This window comes from Harmonia axyridis, chromosome 2 (genome assembly GCF_914767665.1).
Source record: "Harmonia axyridis chromosome 2, icHarAxyr1.1, whole genome shotgun sequence".
Classification (NCBI taxonomy): domain Eukaryota; kingdom Metazoa; phylum Arthropoda; class Insecta; order Coleoptera; family Coccinellidae; genus Harmonia; species Harmonia axyridis.
The window spans coordinates 34,804,694-34,825,746 of NC_059502.1; the positions used below are offsets into that span (position 1 = coordinate 34,804,694).

General features: G+C 35.1%; 1 protein-coding gene and 2 long non-coding RNA genes across 11 annotated transcripts in view; 2 read left to right on the top strand and 1 right to left on the bottom strand.

The window, feature by feature from the left end:
* The window catches only part of LOC123673643 (ecotropic viral integration site 5 ortholog), a 110,276-nt gene that overhangs the window by 14,324 nt on the left and 74,899 nt on the right, over window positions 1–21,053 (bottom strand). For 6 of the 8 annotated variants that reach the window (XM_045608228.1, XM_045608233.1, XM_045608230.1 and 3 more), the window contains one exon: window positions 18,669–18,973. In XM_045608228.1, coding sequence (XP_045464184.1) covers window positions 18,669–18,891 — 223 coding nt within the window. In that variant the 5' untranslated portion in view covers window positions 18,892–18,973. Of the gene's footprint in view, window positions 1–12,657; window positions 12,872–17,540; window positions 17,580–18,668; window positions 18,974–21,053 lie in introns of those variants that run through there. The other 2 variants (XM_045608234.1, XM_045608232.1) reach the window with 2 other exon arrangements.
* On the top strand, window positions 1,693–2,032 carry LOC123673646. The gene is made up of 2 exons (XR_006746521.1): window positions 1,693–1,788; window positions 1,895–2,032. It is a non-coding gene; the product is annotated as an uncharacterized LOC123673646 (long non-coding RNA).
* On the top strand, window positions 13,049–13,469 carry LOC123673647. Of its 2 annotated transcripts, none has more exons than XR_006746522.1 (2): window positions 13,049–13,190; window positions 13,242–13,469. It is a non-coding gene; the product is annotated as an uncharacterized LOC123673647 (long non-coding RNA). The 2 variants fall into 2 exon arrangements; XR_006746523.1 differs by having other exon boundaries at window positions 13,054–13,190; window positions 13,251–13,469.

Sequence of the window (21,053 nt, forward strand, 5' to 3'; positions counted from 1 at the left end):
GTTTTTCTGAAATACTTGAAGAAATATACATTATTTCATTAATTATTAATTAATTCCTTCCATCCAGACAATATTGGAACATGTTCTAGTTCATATACAGGGTGGCCATTTGAAAACGAAACAGACGAGATTACAGACGAAATAAAGTTTCTCGATAGAAATGCTCGGACAGGTCGATTTCTGTTTCGAGGGGGACAACTTAAGATGTAGGTTACGGACGCATAGCGCTTCAACCCTTGCTGCTACAACCCCCACCCCCAATTTCTGAATAGGGAAGATGGGGTGAGTGATACCTCAATTTAAAGGTATTTTTATACTGATTTCAGCACAGTAATTGTTTTTTCATTTTATGCATTAGTTCTCGAAATATTCATGCGTTAGTTAGTTAGGAAGGAAGCCACAGTCATGGTTGTTTTGAAGCTCAAAATGTCGATTTTTTACAAAACACTACAAGTGCCATGAAAACACCACTTCATTTTCAAATACTTAGTTAAGAATATTTCGAGAACTAATGCATAAAATGAAAAAACAATTACTGTGCTGAAATCAGTATAAAAATACCTTTCAAATGGGGTATCACTCACCCCATCTTCCCTATTCAAAATTTGGGGGTGAGGGTTGTAGTAGCAAGGGTTGAAGCGCTATGCGTCCGTAACCTACATCTTAAGTTGTCCCCCTCGAAACAGAAATCGACCTGTCCGAGCATTTCTATCGAAAAACTTTATTTCGTCTGTAATCTCGTCTGTTTCGTTTTCAAATGGCCACCCTGTACCTATATATATCCTGTCCTATACTTGTTTCGTCTTAAAGGATCAATAAATAATATTATTATTATCACTTTTGGGTAAAGGTCCAATCAGGTAGGTTTCCAAGATCCATTCAAGGGTGAACATAATTTATGGGTTGAATGTCCAATCGGTAGGTACGTATCCATATCCGGATTCATAAAATGTCTTCAAATTGTAAGTATTAATTTTATTATTTTGTTATTTTTGATTTAATGTTTAGTGTTCCTGATTGATCATTTTGCTTATCTCTTCCTTTTCTATTATCCATAGTTTAGCCTTTTTTCTGTAATATATAATAATTTTTTTATTTTTTTGTATCCTTTGGGCTAGGTAAAAACAGGATCTTTGACCTATACTTTTTTTTGCTCTTGGTATGTGGTAGCTAGGAATATTCCTTTTTTCTTGTAGAATACAAATGCTTTATTTTATTCAATCTGATATTCTCTTTGGAAATGTTCAGTGGTGGGATTCTGTAACGGCAAAGCGAAGCGAAAACGTGACGAAACGACAGTTTTGCTCGGTTCGGTATTCTGTAAAGGGATTCGGCAATAGTCGTGTTTGCCGAAGCAAAGAACGACCTCATGACGATAACGAAACATTTTAGGTTTCGTTGTCATTACGAAAAGTCCGACGACGTCTTTGATTGGTTTACTTTTACCACGTGACCAAGTCTTAAGCGTCTTATTATGACACTTGAATGATTTCGATTTCGAGGTTATAATTTTGAATGTTTTGCTTCACAATATCACAATTCTCAATATTAAGTTTGAAATTCATTCTATTAATTATTGAAAAATTGCGTTATGAAAGTTATCTTCAAGAAGAGAAGAAGAAAAAGAAGAACGATGAATTAGGACAACTTTTATGCGTGAAAGTGGAGTACCCAATTGATTCGACAGATAAGGTTCCTTCATGTGTACTGAATGAGAATGAGTTGAGACTATTGGCCATAATAGGCACAATAGGTGTTATAGGTGTAACAGAGGTTGAAAGAGGAATTGTGAGTAAAAAAAGGCAAATCCATATATTTTTTGTGCCATTAGATCCATTTCATTCATCCTTTGTTACTGATTCATATACCAAATATTTAACCTCTTTTATCGTAGGTCCAAGAAGAAATACCGACAACTTCTTCAAATGAAGAGAAGGAAAATATTTCATTATCGCCACCGCCACTTATGCCTCTATTGATGAGTGGTTGTGGCGAGAAGAGAGAATTATTGGAGGATGGGCCAAAAAAAACCGTCAAGAAAATTAGGACAATGGAGAAAAAAAAAACAACAAACAATATAAGAAGTTTGCAAAATCTACATGTAGAAAGCTTGCAAGCCATGAAAGAAATTTCGAAAAACATTGAATCACTGGCAGAGAGCATTAAACTTCTGGCGGAATCGAATTTAAGCTTAGTGGAACAAATGAAAAAAAGAGACAATTCATGATTGTATATATAAATAAAATAAATTATTTTTCCATGTCTAATTGTATTTCGACCCCAAATAATTTCCACTGGCAAAAAATCTCAGAGTTATCAATATTCGCTGTTCAAATGGCGTTCTCGTGTTCCTCCAATAATTATTCATAAATGGTTTCAATTCATCGAATAGAACGTGAACTAAATGTTTCGACAAACGGAAAACGTCTATGAATCTCTCATCCGTTAAGTTAAATGGATCACTTCTATCTCGAAGAAATCTATTCTCCTCTCTTGTAAGAGTTAGACGAACTCTTCTTGAAATTTCCTCGTCGATGATCTGAATCATTGAAAACATAATGCATATTTCTTTATACCTATACACACTATTAGTTGACTCCCCGAACTTATTTTGTAGTATGGGTAGGTTTTGTAACTGGAATAAGAATGAAGGTTTTAAATTATAATCCACCGAACGAGGTTCCATTTCGAATTTCTTCCAGTGCTCAAATAAGACTTTTTGTAATACTCAATATTTGCATTCAGGTGCTGTATTCAATTAGCTAATTCATTCTTAATGATAAACTAAACAGTTTAAAATGGTATGAAACTCTTTGTTAAGTAACTTCCAATGAGAGTCATAAATCAAAATATAATTTCTGACAATACTCAAGTTAAATACTGTGTATTATTCAAAGGACATTACAGCTAGAGTCCATAAAAGGGACTCTTATCTCATTGCACTTATTAGGGATTATCTCAGGTACCTCGTATGTCAAAACCTGCAGAATCCTACAGTAGCTTAAATATCTTCTTATTTGCAACGTTGCCAATGTTCCTTCGTGTAAAGTCGGTAAGCTCCGACAACGAAACTAAAAGCGTAAAGATAACGAAACGATAACGAAAAAGACGCTTACAGAATACCGCATTCGCTTCGCTTCGTAACGTTATCGCTTTCGTTTGCTATGATAACGAAAGTTACAGAATCCTACCCCAGGTGTATTTGGAGTGCCTATGTCTAATATCGGGAATCCCTGCTAATTGAAAATGGATGGTAGCATATTTGTATATAACGTTCCTCCCAAGTTTTATGGCGGAGCCTCTATAAAAGTGACGAATAAAGTTTTGAGCGCTCTTTCCCCGAACTATAAGACTGAGGACAATTTGTAGTCAAATTCAAGTATATCCAGTGGGCTGTTCCTTCGAGTTCGAAAACACGATAACTCTCGAACTGAAAGACCTAGACACTTTTCAGGTCAAGTTCGGTAATGCGCAAAATCTGACTATAGGAATTTGCGGAATAAGGCCGTTCGAATTTCCGGAATAAGGCCGTTCGAAATTTTGCATTCATGTTTATACCATCACCAAAATCAGTTTTGGAAATCCAAGAATATCGAAAAAAGATACTCAATATCTCAGTGAGAATGTTGAAATTTTGCGTGTAGATATCATAAACAAATTCAAGCTTGTCGCAAAATTCCATTTTTTCGAAATAAACTTTGATAGATTCGTTCGCACTACCATTTGACATTCAAAGATGCGTGAATTTCATAGAAAAAATCGAATTAAACTGCAATAAATGTCGTCCCAATTCGAAATTGAATATTCCCAGTTTGAATGTGTTTAGCACAAATTTGAATTCGATTATGCCCAATTTGAATTTGTTAATTCCCTCAGAGTAATAAACATAGATAGAGGGAGCATATGTCATTTTCAGTAAACAAATTTTGTCCCCAACATGAACTATCAAATTTGAAATGGAAACATATCAGTGATATGATATTTCACTCAATTCGCGAGTTTCTCCACAAAGAATGCACTCCTTATGTCCCATAGTGAATCAACGTTTCATATTTAATCAAAATATATTAAAACCAATACCTAAATATATCAGAAATTCAGAAAACAATCTTGAAGCACGCCAAACGATGTGTAATAACCGATGACACTAGGAGAGCAAAAGTTGCCAAACCTTGGATTTCAGCAGGTAGATACAGAAAATAATAAATATTCTGCTTATTATAAATTCGACAATTAGGAAAAATATCGGATTCCAAATATTCAAATTGACATATTCAATCGGAAATCAATTAAATATATTTCATTCAATATAATACATTTATAACGATATAGTAAAATTGTGGATTTGAAAATATATCACAATCCGACAACGTTATCTAACCATGTTTAATACCCTATGTCAATTCCCAATTTGATTTTATCAAGTCTCAATTTGAAGTAAGAAAGGTAAAGATAAAATAAACGACAACAAAGGCATTATGATAAATAACTTCTCATATAATATATTACAACTATTCTCTCCGAGGTTAACTCTAATAGGCGCGCAAAGGAACGAGTGCACGAAAATTTTTGACAACAACAATGCTTTCCTCGACTTTTTCTTATTCTGGCTGATGATACAAAAAGCGCAAATGAATATAATGAAAAAACAAACATAATTACTCTATCAATTGCTTTAATGATACATGTCAAATAGAGAAAAATCCAATGTGAAATTAGAAAAGTTCAAATGAATTACTTCGAATAGAATTTCATTATTTTCATTGAAAAGAATTTCTTTGAATCCGTTGCCATTTGAAAAAATATTAGAACATATTATCTATATGACATCTGGGTCAAAATAAAGATTCAAATAGTTCAACAATTTGATTTCATCTGGTAGCTATCATTTCGGCTCGAATAATACATAATAACATAACAAAAAACATAAAAACTTAACTTAGACATACATGAAAAAAATAAGATAATGTAACCTAAAATCTCATTGATCATATCTGAGAGAATTGATATCGCATTTGATTTTTGTAAAAAGTTGATTCTGATGGCCGAATGCTTTTTTGTTGGAATTTTGGATTTTAGATAATGAAGAAACGTTGGAAAAAAAACGGATATTGAAAACAAAGGTTAGGTAACAGATCTTAGGTATAAGGTAAATTACTAAAAATACATGTTATAATTTTCATTGAATATACTCACTAGCAGGTTGTTTATCTCTTTTTCGTTTCTTGTGTAATTTTATTTTTAGACCCATTTTATTGGACATTTATATTCACTAACAACCTAACTTATGGCTCACTAGAAACAGACTAGGTTAACAGTGAAAGCAATTTTTGTGGTGTTTCTTGAGTTGCTCATGTAGATTTCTTTCTGTAGGAACTTCATAAATTCAAGTGCAACATCTTCCCGAAAGTGTCTATCTCAGGTAATGGCAAATTCTATGCTTCGAAGATGACCATTAGGTCATAACTACCTCTCTTTAACAGCACTGTTTAAGACGTGAGCCATAAACGAAAGAGAGGTAGGTACCAAACGGTCGATAAGAAACTTTTATCTCTCATACCCATAATTATTTCTTTCTTGGCTTACATAACATTTATTGTGAAAATTAAAAAATTACTTTTAATGTTCATTAAAATTTGAAGATTCGTGAAATTAGAACAAAATTTCGGAGAACAATAATTCAATTCAATTCAAATTTATTCATCACAACACATAGCATACAACATTCTAAAATACATAGGTATGATCAGAAATGTATGACCTAAGCAAAGCTTGTATTTCATACACTCCGACCAACAAAGATGAATACACAGATATTCGCTACATTAAAAATCAACCAAATCCAAAATAACTGTCCTATAATTTATAAATAAGAAAATAAGCTCTCTAGAGGCTGCCAATATAAACTAACACATATTTTCGAATACAGAATAAAATATACCAGAGTTTTCCACAATGTAAGTTCTAAGTTTTCTTTTATCTTTTTTGTTCTTTACATTAATATTAAATTTCATCTCAACTGGAAGAAGGCAATATAGTTTTGGTCCATAATAAGATAAACTGTGCTGTAAATGTGTTATATAAAATCTTGGGACTATTACATTTTTATTTTGTACACTTCTTGTATTTTGACCATGTTCAACAATACTTTGTTTTTTTTTTCAATTGGTTTATTAAAGTTTCATAAATAAATATTTGTTTGATATTAAGTTGTTTCGTCTCGTTGTATAATCTATCAGTATTGAACAGTCTTCCAACTTTATGAATGATCTTCAATATAGTATGTTGAGACAACAAAAAAAATCTGGTGATTCTTTGATGAAATATTGAAGCAGCGCCAGCGTAGGAAATAAGGAAGTACCGAAAATAAAAATATTTGATATATTTATTATCAGAAAACTTGAACACATGACATATAAATGTAATACCTAGTACAATTGTTTATGATAATAAACTGGGGGAATGGATATTCATTGAAATTAGTGTAACATAAATATCACTTTCAAACTTCAATTTGACTTTTCAGTTCTAAGATGGAAAATAATTTATTTAAATTAAGGAAAAAATAATAATACCAGTTTCAGATATTAATAGGAGTTAGAAGAGTAGCGAAATTTTCTTCAATCGGTAAAATATGTTTGGCGTTCTGTATATTTATTAATTTATATACTGTGGCATATCATACATAGCAGTTTTCAAATTAATTGAAAGAAATCGGTTCCCAAACGTAGGAAGTACAGATAGGTGCATTCATTAATTGAATATTTCTAATTCATTATTTCCAAATCTATCACGTAAATAACCAATTGCATCTCATCTTCCGCAAAGTGCAGGTATTCTTTAAAAGGCAAGCTTCACCTCAACAGGCCAATTAGAAAATAATAGGCACTTGCCTATTTCGAACTCAATTAACCAAGATATTTCCTTCAGAGATTGAAAAGAATTCAATCTCTCAGAAAATATTCATTATCGAAAGTAACGTCAACGTGGAAGTTTCCGAAATATCTTCTATTTCCGTTCTCCGTGAATAGTGGAAGGAGACATAAATACTATTTGCAAAAGTTATTGTGATAATTCTATACAGATCCAGAATGAAGAGTTTCGAAAAATCAGAATATCTTGAGCCTTGCAAAACAACTCTAGTATTTGGAATGGGTTAACAGTGGTTTTATAGAAATTTGAGTTCTTTCGAATAAACTGTTTATGTGCAAATGTAAAATTTCCAGAATCTCAATATCCGATTTCAATGAAACTCAGAATAGATATTTTGGTTAACATATAAATGGTTCCGAAAAAATTTCAGCTACGGCGACTGTGCGTCGTAATTGGTAAATTAAATCTTTCAGACAGATAATAGTGTTGAAAGATCGGAGGGCATTGCAAAGGCCTGATTTTAGAGAGAAGGACCAAGAAGCATAGTGGCGCACCCATTGGCAGAATTTTATTTTTAATTTTGGAAATCGTTGGAAACGATTTTTACGGTTTATTGTAAGGAAAACAACCCTTATTACTATACTAATTGATCATAGCATCAATTATTATCATTTGTTGAGTTATTTGGCTCAACCCTAAAACATACATAATAAATTTCATCAATATCGGACGTGCAGAACGCGAGATACGAAAATACACGTTTGCGAATGCTCAATGTATATTCTACTTCAGAAAAAGCTGAAATTCGTATGGGACCATCAGGGATATACCCACCAAATTTCATTGGAATCGGATACGGCATGTAGAATTTTGAATTTATTATGGCTACTAGAATAGTCTGAAAAGCATTTTGTGAGCGGAAATTTTTAAATCGGTGAACAAAAATTTGTTCCATCTCAAACTCTCCCTATCTTTGGTAGACTTGGAAGCAAAATTTGAGCACTTTTCCATTAATGTGCCATTTGTGCTTTTGGAGAACTGTATATAGGTAAATCCAAGGGTGTAATGGCGCATGAATGAACAAGCTCCTCACCTCAATGGTTTCCTCATTTTTTTCGATATTCTGCTGGAATTTTTGGTTCTGATAACGTGATCAACAAGAAATTGGGAATAAAGCATGATAGTATATGTAAGATATGAAAAAAAAATATTTCAGTTATAGCAGATGAAATTTTGTGCGAAGATGTGTAATAATAATTTTAAGCTTTATGCAAAATTTAATGTTGATCGCATCACCAGAACCATATAATCAGAATATCGAAAAAAACAATATTCTCGTAACAACAGATTTGATTAGGTTGTAATTTAGTCATACGTATATGGGTATACAGTGCTGTAGTTTCTAAGGGTGCAATAGGCGCATGAATGAACGACCAATCAAAAACTCTCGATGCTAAGTCAGTACTTCTCTCGAATTACTAATAGGTAATTACGAATGATTTACTTTAGAAAATTTTTCCAAGAAGTGATGAATTACAATTGTTGAAAATATCACGTAATTTCATATTTTCATGACATGCCACATTGCAGGTTAATTGAGTAATTGTATTCTGAAGGTTTGCATTCAGAGAGATACAAGTTCAATAGACTGAACTAAGTAAAGTGTGTTTTTTTAGAGCTATAGAACTTTAAATTGCAATAAAACGATGGATTATTCGATTGACATGAATTTTATTTATCCGCAAGATAATCTTGTGGCATTACATTTTAAATATGAATTGGCTCGGATGTAGTCCAATCTGGACGTCCAATTTTCGATGACTTTTTCCAACATTTGTGGCCGTATATCGGCAATAACACGGCGAATGTTGTATTCCAAATGGTCAAGGGTTTGTGGCTTATCCGCATAGACCAATGACTTTCCATAGCCCCACAGAAAGTAGTCTAGCGGTGTTAAATCACAAGATCTTGGAGGACAATTCAAAGGTCCAAAACGTGAAATTAGGCGATCACCAAACGTGACTTTCAATAAATCGATTGTGGCACGAGCTTTGTGACATGTTGCGCCGTCTTGTTGGAACCACATCTCCTGGAAATCATGGTTGTTCAATTCAGGAATGAAAAAGTTAGTAATCATGGCTCTATACCAATTACCATCGTTCTGGCCATCATCGTTTTTGAAGAAGTACGGACCAATGATTTCACCAGCCAGGCGCGGATCCAGGCCCCACTTTTGGGAGGGGAAACTTTCAGATACTCAAAATACTGAAAATGTGGAACCCAGACACTTCCGTCATTTTGGGGAGTCATTTTTTGCCATTCATTAATATGGGTTTTCACAAAATGTACTGAAGGTGGAATTTTTGCTGATCTTGTAATTATTTGAGCCTTAGTATTTCAAATTCTAGGAAGGGCGGCAAAATTCAAGAGGTGCCCGGGCTATTTGGAGGGGGGGAACGTTCCCCCAGTTCCCTCCCCCCCTGGATCCGCGCCTGCCACCAGCCCATAAAGCGCACCAAACAGTCAGTTTTTCTAGATGTAACGGTGTTTAGACATATACTTGAGGATTAGCTTCACTCCAAATGCGGCAGTTTTGTTTGTTGACGTAGCCATTCAACCAGAAGTGCGCTTCATCGCTAAACAAAATTCGCTTATGAAAATCGGGAACAACGGCAATCTCATTTTGGGCCCATTCGACGAATCTACGCCTTACTTGATGATCGTTTGGCTTCAATTCTTGCACGAGTTGGATTTTGTAAGCACGCAAACCAAGATCCTTTCGCACAATCTTCCATAAAGTGGATGGACACAGATCCAATTCCTGTGCTCGATGGCGGATAGACTCATTCGGCTCTTCCTCAATGCAACGCTCTACAGCAGCAATAGCTTCTTCTGTACGCACCGGACGGCGTTTCTGGGGATGCGAGTTATCAATAAGAGTAAACGAGGTGCGAAAACGTTCCATGGTTAATCGAATTAACTGCTCTGATGGACGATTTTGTCGACGATAAAATGAACGTAGTGCGCGATGCGTATTCCGCACAGAACCATTATTTTCGAAATAAAAATGCACTATTTGCAAGCGTTGTTCAGGCGTGAGTCTATTCATGATGAATTACCAAACCAAACTGAGAATAAATCACTTCTTCTTCTTCTTCAACCTGCATTCGTCCACTCCTGGACATAGGTCTCTTTCAACCGCTTCCATGTCTCCCTATCCTGTGCTACGTTTATCCACCTCTTACCAGCAATCCTCCTAATATCATCCACCCACCGTTTTTGGGGGCGCCCAACACTTCTTTTGGTTTCTCTAGGTCTCCACACCGTTATTCTATGAGCCCATCTGATCTCGGACATTCTTGCCACATGACCAGCCCAACTCCATTTCATCTCTGCCACCTCCTGAAGAACGTCTTTGATTTTGGTGCGTTGAAACAATGAGTCTGACTAAAAGTTTCGCAAATAAACTCTCAACAACTCAAAGAGCTATGGAACGCCGAATGCTGGGTATCTCTCTCCGTGACAAAATAAATCACTTGACAGCTGTTAAATCGGTTAAATCTTGAACAGTAATGCCAACTTAAAGTTATATACCTCAGAAAAAAACACCCTTTATAAGGTTGATCGAGTTACGTTACAATGATATAATGTTTTGAATATCACGATATTTTGTTGACAATTTTTCTACTTTTATGGTTGATTTCATTATAGTTATGCTATATTAGAACAAAGCCAATTAAACAAAACCATTATGGTATTCCACTTAAGTTGAAGTAACTCCATGGAATTTTTACACAATTTTAACGATCGCCGGACAACTATATTGTCATCTTTAGCCACAAAAAAAAATTGCTTCTGTTTCCGAGTATGACAAAATCGAAACGTAGTGAAACGTACGTCGATAAAAGTGCATTTTTTTCAAGTCCACTGTGATATGCACATAGATAAAGGAATTTGAATAACACATGCAATTTGATCAACGCTTTTAGATCTCAAGTCTTCTTTGTTCGAAAGTTAGGATAAGTGCCGATCGGACAAAAGGACCTATTCCAATAATTGACTGAAGTTTCTTCATTAATCGCACATAACGTTGAAGTGAATACTCTTATTCAATGGGATCTTTGCACTTTGCATACGTTTAAATTTTCCGGCAAAGATGTAATCGATAGAAACAAAAATTTGTTGATCAAGTTAACTAAAATACCAAATCTATCAGCATTAGTAAGTCTGAACTAATTGTGGTTGAGAAACTTTCGGACAAATTCATACAAAATAAAAATGACAAAATAATACAGCGTGTCTTCTGATAAACTATACCTGTCCAAGTTCGAATTGGTGCTAATCGTAATCAAAATAGCATAAGTCAAAACCAAATTGGCAACTTCAATTTCAATATTCTCCTAATATAAAAGAATTTCAATAAAAAGATACGGACTCTTATTACAGATTTTTTGGATCTCTAGGTGTGTCTTAATGACTCCAAATTGACCATTATGTATTCAATTTACATAGTATACAGGGTGACATTCTTCCTATTTCTCTGTATGAAATATGTACAGTTCCTAAAGATTCACTCTGTATGTTTGCCGCGAATCCACAAAATGAACAATGGTAATAACATATTATTAGTTGATGTATAATGGACTAGTTTTCATTTTTTTGTTAAGGATTAATTCTAAAAATTTAAGTAAAATGAAACAAAAATGTGGAAGAATCATTGAAATATCTCTAGAGATGAAAAAGTTATGGGATTTTGAAGTTGCGCTTGGAAGAATAATTTCATAGTCTAGTGTGTGACGTCACGCCACTTACACGAGGCGACTGGTATTCGCAGAGTGCTTACGAATTCATTGGTGTACAATCACTTGTGCCGTTCGTGTGGTGTTTTGTTCGTTACACGATGGCTGAAATAAAAAAAAATCCTACAAATATTGTATTGTGCCTATGTGTGCAAGCATGACAATTAAAAACCCCAATAAATTGTTTTTTCATGTACCAAATGACATGAATCAAAGGAAGAAGTGGTGAAAATTAATGAGGCGTGACTTAATTGGACCTAAAACTACTACATATGTGTGTGTATTTTGATGTAAGTACCTATCAGTACTAGCTGTCTATTTCTGATATTAAAAATACTAAGGTGTAAGTTGGTTTGAAATAAGTTATTGAGTAAAAATAACTTTGCCCTTTCACGAAGCCTTCTTCCATTATGGTGACATAAAAACAAAACTCGAGTAAAAACTACACTGTACAACTACAAACGGCGCGAGAGACTTGGCGCGGCTAAGTATTTAAACGTAATTTATGGTGTAGCGATCACAGGCAAGTGGCGTGACGTCACAGACGAGTCGGAGACCAAAGACGTTCCGCGCTAAAATACGTAAATTTAAATAATCTATTTCTCAGTCATTTATTGATGGATTTTCAAAATTTTTTCACTTTTCAGTTTTGCTCTTTATTTTAATTCTATCGTGTCAAATATAGTATTATCAATATCACTAAACTAGTCCATTGAACTTCCTAACAGCCTCTCATAGGTTTATAAATTGCATCCAGATGTCATGAATCAAAACGAAATGGATTTTTTTACGATTTATGATTGTTACGTATTTTCCTCACTATTATCAACAATTAGAACGTTCACACCAGAACCACTCAGCGTGGATGATCTCGAGACCAACCGAGCTAATTAAAATATAGCGGTATTTTCACAATGACTCCAACATTTTCGTGACAAATATCACTAATTATTGGCAAAACAATATGAGTACATCCAGAATTTACCTGACGAGAAGACTGCCGGTATATAACTGAGGACATCTGCAGACATTGCTCCCACTTAAGAACCATTCCAGAATTAAAACTGCACTACGCGGAATACAAAAAATCCTAACGATCCACTTCAAAACAATCTTATCATCTTATCGTCACAAAGCTGGCATTCATGTTTACCCAACGGATTCAAAACAATCGAAAGTCGGTGAAACATCGTCGTGAATATTATAGAGGCAGGTTTTCGATTCAAATTGATAATATTCCTAATATTTTTCTATTACGACATACCCATCCAAAAGTGTGACGCATCGGTTGGCTGAATTGTCGATTCAATTGGCAGCACTTAATTTTTCCTCACCTTTATTGTCTTCGAATTGAAAGATCCCACACGTTCCTCGCCGAGAACCGGCAACGTGGTTGAAATAGAAATGGTAACAATATTTTCATTCCACCTTGGTAGTCATCGACTTGATGTAAATAAACTACATATATTATTGCAATTATGTCTCAAGGACGTGGGTACCTTATGGTTATATATTATGGTAGTTTGCGAATGACGTGTCAATGTAATACAGTTATGCAGTTTCTTGTAGGTCTTGTAGGAATGTTCCTGGTCGGCTTATAAGGTTCCTTCAACTACATTTATATGGTTAATCATCTTGCAATCATAATAAATGCCTTACATTCACGAAGTGTATCGCAATAAATGAGACATGCATATGAAAAGTGTAGCAAACTTCATATTTATAATTATCTACTAAAACAAGAATTACAAAATGTAGATTTTTATTCAGCAAAATAAAGCATTACCTAAGGACAAACCCCAACTATCTGATTAGCAGAATCTGAGCTCCAAAATTTCAACACAGGTAAACGTGCTGCCGTCAATGTGAGCATCTACAGACCGGTTTCGCTCTTTTTGGAGCTCATCAGTATCGCATAACCTCATGAAAATAGAAGCTATTTGATCTATACTCTGAAGTCAGTTTTTTTTCGCATTCAAAGGTACATGTGTTGATACGGCATCTACGTCCAAATACTTTTTTTTTCTCACTAGTGACTCAAAAACTGGATATCTACATTATTTTTCTCATTCACGGTTTCTGGACGTTATATGACGTATCAATTCATACAACGTATAAAGCTACTGCTGGCCTCTATTTTCAATAGGTTGTCATCGATCTTAAGTTGGGCGATACTGATGAGATCCAAAAAGAGCGAAATCGGTCTGTCGCTACTCACATTGGTACTACCAATGAGATGAACTTTTGACTAATGCCAGTTAGATTTTTTTATTTACCAATGTCACTTCAATTTAATATTTTTCAAAATTCGATTTCTAAAATTTGATACAACGAATCAAAAACTTAATTATTGAATAAACGTAGAATCATTTTATTTCTGCAAAGTTTAACTCAACAGAAGTTAACACAATAATAATTTCTTCGAGTGGGTATGGTAACTAATATTATTTACACCGTTTTCCTCAAATATAGAAAGAGGTAAAAACTGCGGAATTTCGGGGTTTCAACCAAAAAGGTCGAGTAACGTGGATTAGTTCAGGTCTGACTAGACGTTTAACAAAATTTATTCTTTAATGTACCTATTCATTTCCATTGTTTCTAAAAGGTTCAATATGTTTACTTCATTTTCAATGTGAAGAACTCTGAAATTAGGAATGAAAAGTCTCTACAGGATGTTTGGTATTTTGTTTTGCATTGGTATAAGTTTGTTGATGTTTTAATAGTTATTTTAAGTAGCTCAAAAATATATATGGCGAAACCAATTTGGAGGTGAATTTAGAGTTCAAGGAATCCAAACCTTTTCAATTTTCATATAAGATGATCATTACTGTTCAAAAATCTTTCGTACGTTAAATTTTTACAAGAATCATACAATTTCTGAAATTGTAGGGAAAAGAGAATTGCCTGAAGAAAAATAAAACTTTTTGTTCGATTTATATAAAAATAATAAGCTTTAAATTGGAAATATTGTAACTGTGAAAATTTCAGTATCAGTATGACATGTGAACTCCCCAAGCTCTGATTACAGCAACTGAACGTCTTCGCTTGCTCGTGATGAGCCTTTGAATGCCTTGGAATATTTTCCCATTTTTGAGGAAGGGCTTCATGGGGCTATTTGACGATGGAACCATAGTTCTGACTCGCCTTCCCAGTTGGTCCCATAGATGTTCAATGGGATTCAAGTCAGGACTACCGACTGGCCAGTTGAACCTTGAAATGCCAACCTCATTCAAGTATGCCGTCACTATTCGAGCAGTAAGTGGGCGTGCATTGTCATCCATAAAAATTCCCTGCTCTCCCAGAAATGATGTATAACGTCCAACAGGGTCCATAAAAATTTCCTCTATGTACCTTACTACTGTTACCAACTCTGTGCGACTCCCTAAAGATACACCTCTACAGACCATAACAGATCCTCCACCGAATGGAACTCGCTACTCTACACAGGAATCGGTGTATCTTTCTCCCGGACGTTTATAAACGAGTCTACGACCATCAGCTTCACGAATGCTGAATCTGGATTCGTCAGCAACAAGTACCTGGGGACAATGAGCTCCTAATTAGTTTATGTGACCTCGTGCAAATTGAAGACGCACAATGGACTAGTTTAGTGATGTTGATAATACTATATTTGACACGATAGAATTAAAATATAGAGCAAAACTGATAAATCAGTAAAAAAATTTTGAAAATCCATCAATAAATGACTGAGAAATAGATTATTTAAATTTTCGTATTTTAGCGCGGATTGCTTTGGTCTCCGACACGTCTGTGACGTCACGGCACTGGCCTGTGATCGCTACACCATAAATTACGTTTAAATACTTAGCCGCGCCAAGGCTCTCGCGCCGTTTGTAGTTGTACAGTGTAGTTTTAACTGCAGTTTTGTTTTTATGTCACCATAATGGAAGAAGGTTTCGTGAAAGGACAAAGTGACAATTTGCCTAAAATAGATATATTTGCAGTGATGGAGTTTTTTTCTTCAAATCCATCTTATGTCAGTGCTGAAATGAAAGGAGTTGAACTTTTCAAGTAAGTATCTACTTTTGAGTTTGCTTCATCATGGTTCAACTCATAACGATGATTTATTTAAAAAACGTTTCATAAACAGTTTGTAGTTGAGTACTGGTTGTTGAAGTCTATCAATGGCAAAAAATATTTATGTGAGGGGTGAAAAGTAAAAAGAGAAAAAAGTAATTTATATGTATGTATATAGTAAGTTATTTCAGCCATCGTGTAACGAACAAAACACGACACGAACGGCACAAGTGATTGTACACCAATGAATTCGTAAGCACTCTGCGAATACCAGTCGTCTAGTGTGTGACGTCACGACACTTACACGTACTATGAAATTATTCTTCCAAGGACAACTTCAAAGTCCCATAACTTTTTCATTTTTAGAGATATTTCTATTTTTTTCCACATTTTTGTTTAATTTCACTTAAATTTTTAGAATTAATCCTTAACAAAAAAATGAAAACTAGTCCATTCGGTGCTCTCTGAGAAGTCCTGGAGCTGTTGCAAGTCTGTATGGTCGTAAATTCTCCTGACGTACCTCTATCAATCGATTTCGAACATGAACAGCAGTAAGATGGAAATTTCGAAGACTTGTGGAAACCATGAATTTGTCATACCTGAACGATGTGCACCGTTTTCCAGATCCAGGTCTTCTGGTCAACCTGCCTACCTCTTGATGCCTTGTAAATATACTTCACAAATTCAATGATCAATGTTGAACGCAAGTGATAAACGTGATGGTTTCATTTATGAAGTTTTAAGCCGGTATATCTACATTTTGCGCATATTTAGTTGATTTTAGAATGAAAGATAGATGAAGAACAAAATATTATTGAATCAATTCAAACACTTAGTGTGAAATCTTAGTGATCTTTTTTTTGCTCGCCAGTGTAATACAGAAGTGGAAATAGAATAACTGTCATAATTTCGACCCCTGTAACTATTTTGGTTTGCATACATCTTATCCAATTTTAACTTTAAACAATTCCCATAGAAATAGCAACTTATATTCACATTAATCTCCATCCAGGAGTTCACAATACAGATATTCTTATGAAGCTAGCTTCATAGTAGGACGAGAACTAGATCATTTTCTGTACACTGTGAAAATCACTTCTATACAAGCTCATACAAGTTATATACGTTGCCATAATGTGACATGGAAGGCGAAACTGGAATTTAAACTGCGTCCAAAGATAATTCAAACATTTAAATATATGTATAGGGTGCTGCACATGGAAAACTTGATTTGGTAAAATTCCAATGGAACATGCTTATTCAGAAAACGCCGATTCAGGTCAATATTTGAGGAAACATATTTCGATCGTAAATTCATGAACCTTAAATGGGGTGGCTACCCTTCTGAGAATGTTAAATGTTAAAAGGTTTAAGTGGCACATCATTTTGAGATACATATAACCATTTTCATCGATAAAATGGGGATAAAATTTTATTCTCCTATGAATGTTAAAAATGTGTTAAGAGTAATGTACAGGGTGTGCCAAATTCGATACTTTTGAAGGGGAAGTCCTATTTCTATACTAGATAGGCGAAAAGTGATGTCTGTGTTTCACGTCCAATTTTCATTTGAAACTTGACTTGAACTTGAGTTGATTTCAAGTCAAGCTCAAACCAAGTAGCTTGAATATCAAGCCATGACTTAAATCCCTAATCACAGAAAATCAACTCTAATTTTTCCACAGCATTTTTGACCACGAATTCAAATGATCGCACGTTAGAAGGCTACGGTCAAATCATAGAGGGTGTACTCGTATAAGCGGCGGTTCAGTCTATGGATAACCAAAGAGACACAAAATTAACAACATAATTGAAAAAAACTGAACTCACCCGAAGTTAGGGAAATTTGCGAGGTATCAGAACTCTTCCTGGAAACATCATTACAAAAGAGACGAAACTCTAATTTTGTGAAAATTTATAAAAAGATGCGTGATTCCCTTCGACGAAAATAAGAATTATTGTTATATTTCCAACTTCTACTGATCAATCAATTGTTTGGCAACACCGCATACAAATTCGTTGATGGATAAAATCCGACTGTAGGGGTGACGTAAATATAGCTGATAATTTTGAAACTTTCGATTCGACCGAAATGAAATATGTACATATTATATTTAACTGTGAAATAAAAATCTCAAGATTCATGCAATTTCATGTTAATTGCCTAAAACTGGAACCAGAGAAAACTCATGAAGAATATCGAAAAAATGTAAGTACTCACAATCGACAGTCCACAATATCGAATATATGTATATGAATATATAAAATAACAATTTCAAACCTCGTGCAAAATTTTAAGCTGATCACATATCCAGAACCATAAAAAATTTAATAAGTATATTGGAAAAAATAACCAACATTTCCGTGACAACATATCAAAACGAGTTGTTTTTCCATGTAGATGTATAAAAACAATATAAAGCTCGATGCAAAATTTCGTAAGGAAAACTCAAAATATTTCTGTAACAATAGATTCGACTAGGTCGAAATTTAGTTTGTACCTATATCTGAAATAATCCCGCTAATTGACTATCTTGTTGAGAAATGAATATATTATGCAACCGCCAACGATCATGTTATAACCATTACTAGGCAGTTGCATACGCTGTTTTTTCTACACCCGATAAATAATGATAAATATTCTTTGTATTTCTTTGGTCCATAAATCGTTGATATCCTCTTTCATACACTTTCATGGATTTTTGGGGTGAAATATTTTGTACTGCATTCCCTGATATGTGTAGAAGAGTCGATGGTAATTCTTCTATATTGCTGATATCAAATATTTTGATATTCTATAATAATTATAGTATAATTATCGAAATTCAGGAAAATTTAATACCTACTGATTTTTACGAATACTTAGAACAATTCGATAGGAATCTAGTAGAAAAGTCAAATGAACAACAAGCTTGAGAGACACAAAATTAACAACATAATTGAAAAAACTGAACTCACCCGAAGTTAGGGAAATTTGCGAGGTATCAGAACTCTTCCTTGAATGTCCCGACTGGCCGGAGGCGCCGCTCAACGAGTTGAGCGACTTTGCGTCCGACTCGATGATACGGTTTGCCTCCTCCAGCTTGGCGAGGAGCTCCAGCTCTGGGCCACTGACGTTCACTGAGTTGTTGTTCTCTTTCTGGGGGCTGTTGCTGCAGGGCGAACCTGTGTCCAGTCTCATGGCGATACCGACATCGAGGCGTTTCTTGTAAGTTGCCCCATCGGATGGTTCAGCAACAAGACAACTGAGCGACCCACCGTTCCTGGAACAAGAAGAAGATTTGTTGAAAAGATGTTGCATTATATTGAATGTTTATCATTTGATAAATCGAAATAATATAAAAAAGTTTTCGGGCGTACTTTAGTCCTATACTATCTATTGGTACAGAGCGTCCTAAATTCGATGATCACTGAAAGCACCCGGAGAACTATAAGACTTAAAGAAAAAAATTCTCCCGATCTCTGTTTTCGGAATAATAAGATATCAAAAAGCAAATCATAATAATAAAGTTTTATTGATCCATCATTAACAAATTAAATAGATATCTTGATTCATTCCTGGATAACATGGCACAGGTATTGGGGTATATGGGCCTAAAACGAGGATCTCTACATCCCTGGGAAGTGAGCCCGCTATACTGCATAACGGGACACTAGCTGTCTACATTTGCGTCCAAGAGTGTCTCAAAAAAAAAACTTCAAAAGGACGCGTATTTACATCACTAAGGACAGCCAGACCAGGCCACGCTGAGGCCCCTAGAACCATAAAACCTTTGTTTTATTTAAAACTCTCAAAAGACCCGATCCGGCTACATTATGTAGGCTGAACAAGTCGTATGTGCGTCCCACTCTCGAGTTCGCAAACAGTGTTTGGTATCCTGTTCTCATCGGAGACAGAAATCTGCTGGAGGCCAAGCAACGTAGAGCAACTAGTATCCCCTTCGACCATCTTCGCTTAATGAATATACCAATAGTTAGCCAGAGGCAGTTGAGATGAGAGGTGACCTTATCACAACCTATTAGGCACTCCATGGCACCTCAACTCTAAACGAGCCCCTTTTTTACTTGGCTGGCGAAACTCGTCTTAGGGGGCACGAGCTTAAGCTGAAAAGGGAGATGTTTAGAAGTACCCGCCAACAGTATTTCCTGCCGAATAGAGTGTTTCACCACTAGAATCAGTTGACTGGAGAGGTGGTCATGTCGGGGAGTGTGAATATGTTCAAGGCCAGACTGGACATGGTTTTGCGAGGATGAACTTGATTTTTCGCCGATCATGATTTTTACGTGTGTATAATTTTCTGTTTTGTGAGCTTTATAGAATTTTCTTTGATTTTACTCATTAAATAATAATAATAATATAGCCAGGGGTCTCTACTGACATGGGAGTGCCGTAATACCATAAAGCAACTGGCCAGGGGCAATAAAGTAACTCTACTATGGGTACCGGGGTATTGTGGTATCGAAGAAAATGAAAAAGCCGATGAACTTGCAAAAAGGGCATCAAGGTTGATATCTGTTGGTCCTTAGCCCTTTTGTGGGATATCAAGAGCTGAGCTTCGGGTAATGGTGCAACTGCTGGCAGGACACTGTCGGTGCAAATACTTTTTGTAGCGTATGGGTAAATCAGCAGATAAGATTTGCAGACTCTGTGGAAAGGAGGTATAGAAACAGCCGAACACATAGTGTGCAAATGTCCGGGACTGACGAGCCTAAGAACCACTCACATGGGAAAGTCAGTTCTGGATACTCACTAAGTAATAACCAAGGCTCTTAAGGATGTCATCGGTTTTGTTAAAAGCATTGACGTCCTCCCTGGGATTATATGGATAGGTAGGGTTAAGAACAAAAGATCAATTTGGTCCCAGTTCTCGGCAGGCTAACAGAGCCTTAACGATCCCGATTCAGTGAAATAATAACAATAAAGGGCGTTTTTGAAAAATTATTGCTCACATTTTTCACTATATCTTTGTTCTGTTCGAGATATTCAAAAAGTTCTGAAACGATTTTTTGGGTTTATATATGATACTCGTAACAGATCATAGAAATCAATGACCGTTTTAGAGATATAGAGTAGAATTGGTGTTTCTTCAATGGGACACCCTATATTTTTTAACACAGGTTTTTTATCCGGAGATTTGTCGAAAAGCATCTCGTTGTCAGTCTTCCAAAAATGTCCTCCGTTTCAATGATATTGAGTTTTTCGACTTCATTCCTTTGAATGAAACATCATTCCTTTGAATGAAACAGCTTATATATATTTTTCTTTTGGTTCGATATTTAATTCTTATTGTGTCTATTGTATGATTGTAATCGGCAAAAGGGTGTCCCATTCAAAAACCACCA